This window comes from Muscardinus avellanarius (genome assembly GCF_963383645.1).
Source record: "Muscardinus avellanarius genome assembly, chromosome: 4".
Classification (NCBI taxonomy): Eukaryota; Metazoa; Chordata; class Mammalia; order Rodentia; family Gliridae; genus Muscardinus; species Muscardinus avellanarius.
Window position 1 is genome coordinate 119,955,939 of NC_137789.1, and position 3,060 is coordinate 119,958,998.

General features: G+C 61.8%; 1 protein-coding gene across 1 annotated transcript; it reads left to right on the forward strand.

Annotated features, from left to right (window-relative positions):
• Window positions 1–1,721: 1,721 nt before the first annotated feature.
• Window positions 1,722–2,687, forward strand: DDIT4 (DNA damage inducible transcript 4; the record flags this gene model as incomplete). Its single annotated transcript, XM_080694592.1, has 2 exons — window positions 1,722–1,917; window positions 2,194–2,687. 2 exons carry the CDS (start codon window positions 1,722–1,724, stop codon window positions 2,685–2,687), a joined length of 690 nt encoding a protein of 229 aa, XP_080550718.1.
• Window positions 2,688–3,060: the final 373 nt, after the last annotated feature.

The window sequence follows — 3,060 nt, forward strand, 5'->3', positions numbered from 1 at the left end:
ACCTGTAAAATGGAAGCGAGGTTCAGGGCTTGGAATCTGGTCCTTTCAGGTTCTAAGACTAGGTTTGCCCCCATGTCAGTAGGTAGGTCAGGTTTTTAAAAAGAAAATATCTGGGGGTGGGATTGTGGGGCTGGAGGTTGTAATGGCCTGACTTCCCTGGCAAGTGGTGTAAGTGCGCAAGACTGCCCCGAGGCGAGGCTCGCTAGTCTAATCTGGTTTGGTTCCTGCTAGCTGAGCCGGAGTGTCTGATGTAAGTTTGGATCCCTCTTCCATCAGGGTCTGCTTGTCCCAGACTGATAAGCCTTTAAAAAAAAAAAAAAATTAAGGTCGAGGCCTTCCTAACTTCCTCTCACCTTCAGCAACCACTATCAGCCCTCTGGCAACGCTGCCAGGCTAGATTTCCTGTGGTCCTGCCTGAATGATGAAATCGGGAATGGCCATTGCACTCCCAGGCTTTTTTGGAGATCTCGGCCTTCGGTCCTGAAGAGCTCTCCGGATCTTTTACACAAAGAAAAGACAAAGGGCTCTAGGACCGAGCGGACGCCCTGGGCTCGGAGCCGCAGAGCGGGGGAGGCCGAGCCGGGCGTCTGTCTGTCCCTAGGGCCCTCGGGTGGGTCAGTGTGTCGGTCTGATGCGGGTCTTCTTTCCCTGGCCCCGGACCCGGGTGTGAGCATCCGTCTACCTACCTAAGCCCCCCCCCCCCCGAGAAGAGTTGGAGTGCGAGCGGTTGGACTCGGGGGGCCAGGCTCGTGGGGGGGGGGTCTCCAAGAACCTACCCCGGGGCCGCGCGGGCAGGTGGGACGGCGGGGAGCTGGGAGCCCCGGAGCCGCAGTCAGTCTCTTTGGATCCCACCCCATCTCCCGATCGCCACGCAGGGACCGCAGAGGCTACGTGCGCGAGGGCCGCCCGGGTTAACGTCTGCGCCCGCGCCGCGGCCCACGGCGTCCACTCCTGCGCCCAGTGAGACCTCTGCCCCGCACCCACACGCTGAGGGCAACTGTTTATCCAGCCCATCGCCCCTCAAGTTCCCCATCCCTGCCTGGAGCTCAGCCACAGGCTGTCCCCTCCCCCAGCAACGCGACCCTATAATAAACAAGTCTTTCCTTGATCCTCCCCTGCCGCGAGCGCCCTCGGGGACCTTGGCAGCTGCAGCCGCCGCGGATCCCTTCCAGAAAGGGGGCGTGGCCGCGGCTCGGGGATCCGCCGGGAGCGTTCTGGGGCTCGGTGGGGGCGGGGCCAGCCCGCTGTCACTGGGCAGGAGAGAACGTTGCGAACGTGCGCCCCGCGCCCATTGGCCGACGTGGGCCACACTCCCGGGCCTGGATTGGGCCGCGGCGCGGGGAAGGCGTGGCCTCGTCGCGGTAGTGCTTATAGGCTGCTGTGCCTTGGTGCTAGGGATAGCAGCAGGCCAAGGGGGAGGTGCGAGTGGGTAGAAGAGACAGGTCTGGGCAGCTCTCGGAGGTTGGCATCAGTTCGCACAATCCATTCAAGCGGCAGGACGCACTTGTCCCAGCAGTTCTTGCTGACCGCACGAACTGGTAAGTGTCCCTTCTGCGTGTCCTGATCTTTGCGTGCGGCGGCCTAGACTGTACTGGTCCTTGGGCTCGCGGACTTGTCCAGCTCCCAGACTGACGCCCGTTCCTCTCCCTCTTGTCTTTCAGTGGCTTCTGCGTTCCGGCATCCTGAGCTCTTCGGCAAACATCCTGGCGTCTGACCTCACCATGCCTAGTCTTTGGGACCGCTTCTCATCGTCGTCGTCCTCTTCATCCTCGTCCCGAATCCCCACCCCAGATGGACCGCCGCGCTCAGCCTGGGGGTCGGCGGCCCGAGAGGAGGGGCTAGACCGCTGCGCGAGCCTGGAGAGCTCGGACTGCGAGTCCCTGGACAGCAGCAACAGTGGCTTCGGGCCGGAGGAAGGTGAGCAGTGGGCGGGTGCCGAACGCGACTCGAGGGGCCCGGGAGGTGGAGAAGAAGGAGAAGAAGCACCGTGTTGGAAGGGGTCGGAGCCACCTATTCCAATAGGACCTAGATTGCCCTGGGCGAGGGGATTGGCGCTGAGGATACTTGTGTGGGACGGAAACTGAGGGGCGGAGTGGGAAGGGTCGCTGCTTTCTTAGCAAAACAGCACCTCCCCCGTCGGGATCTTCTGTGGAAGCTGCTCTAATATCCTCGTCTCTGTGTTCTGCCTTGCAGACTCCGCATACCTGGATGGCGTGTCCCTGCCCGACTTCGAGCTGCTCAGCGACCCCGAAGATGAGCACCTGTGTGCCAACCTGCTGCAGCTGCTGCAGGAGAGTCTGTCCCAGGCGCGACTGGGCTCCCGGCGCCCCGCTCGCCTGCTGATGCCTGGCCAGCTGGTGAGCCAGGTGGGCAAAGAACTACTGCGCCTGGCTTACAGCGAGCCGTGCGGCCTGCGGGGGGCGCTGCTGGACGTCTGTGTGGAGCAGGGCAAGAGCTGCCACAGCTTGGGTCAGCTGGCCCTCGACCCCAGCCTGGTGCCCACCTTCCAGCTGACCCTCGTGCTGCGCCTGGACTCTCGCCTCTGGCCCAAGATCCAGGGGCTGTTCAGCTCCGCCAACTCTTCCTTAGTCCCTGGCTTCAGCCAGTCCCTAACACTGAGCACCGGCTTCAGAGTCATCAAGAAGAAGCTGTACAGCTCAGAGCAGCTGCTTATTGAGGAGTGTTGAACTTTAGTCTGGGGGGCCCGCGCTGCCCCCCGTGGCAGAGACGAGGAACTTTTGGAGTGGAGACTAGCAGGCAGGAGCCAAGGGACTGTTGCCTGTGTTAGAAAACTGACCACAGCCACCGGAGGGGAGGAGTAGAGGTGGGGGGACTACTGTTTCCCAGGAAGCTCCAGGGGTTGTGTGCAGGTGGCTCGCGGAAGGGCACATGCCCTCAGTACTGTAGCATGAAACAAAGGCTTTTAGGGGCCAACCAGGCTCTGGCTGGATGTGTATGTAGCATGTTCCTTATTATTTTTATTATTACTGACAGTTATAACAACAGTGGTGACAGCCAGGAGGCAGCTGGGCTGCACTGGCCTCTGTGGGGGGGGGGGGT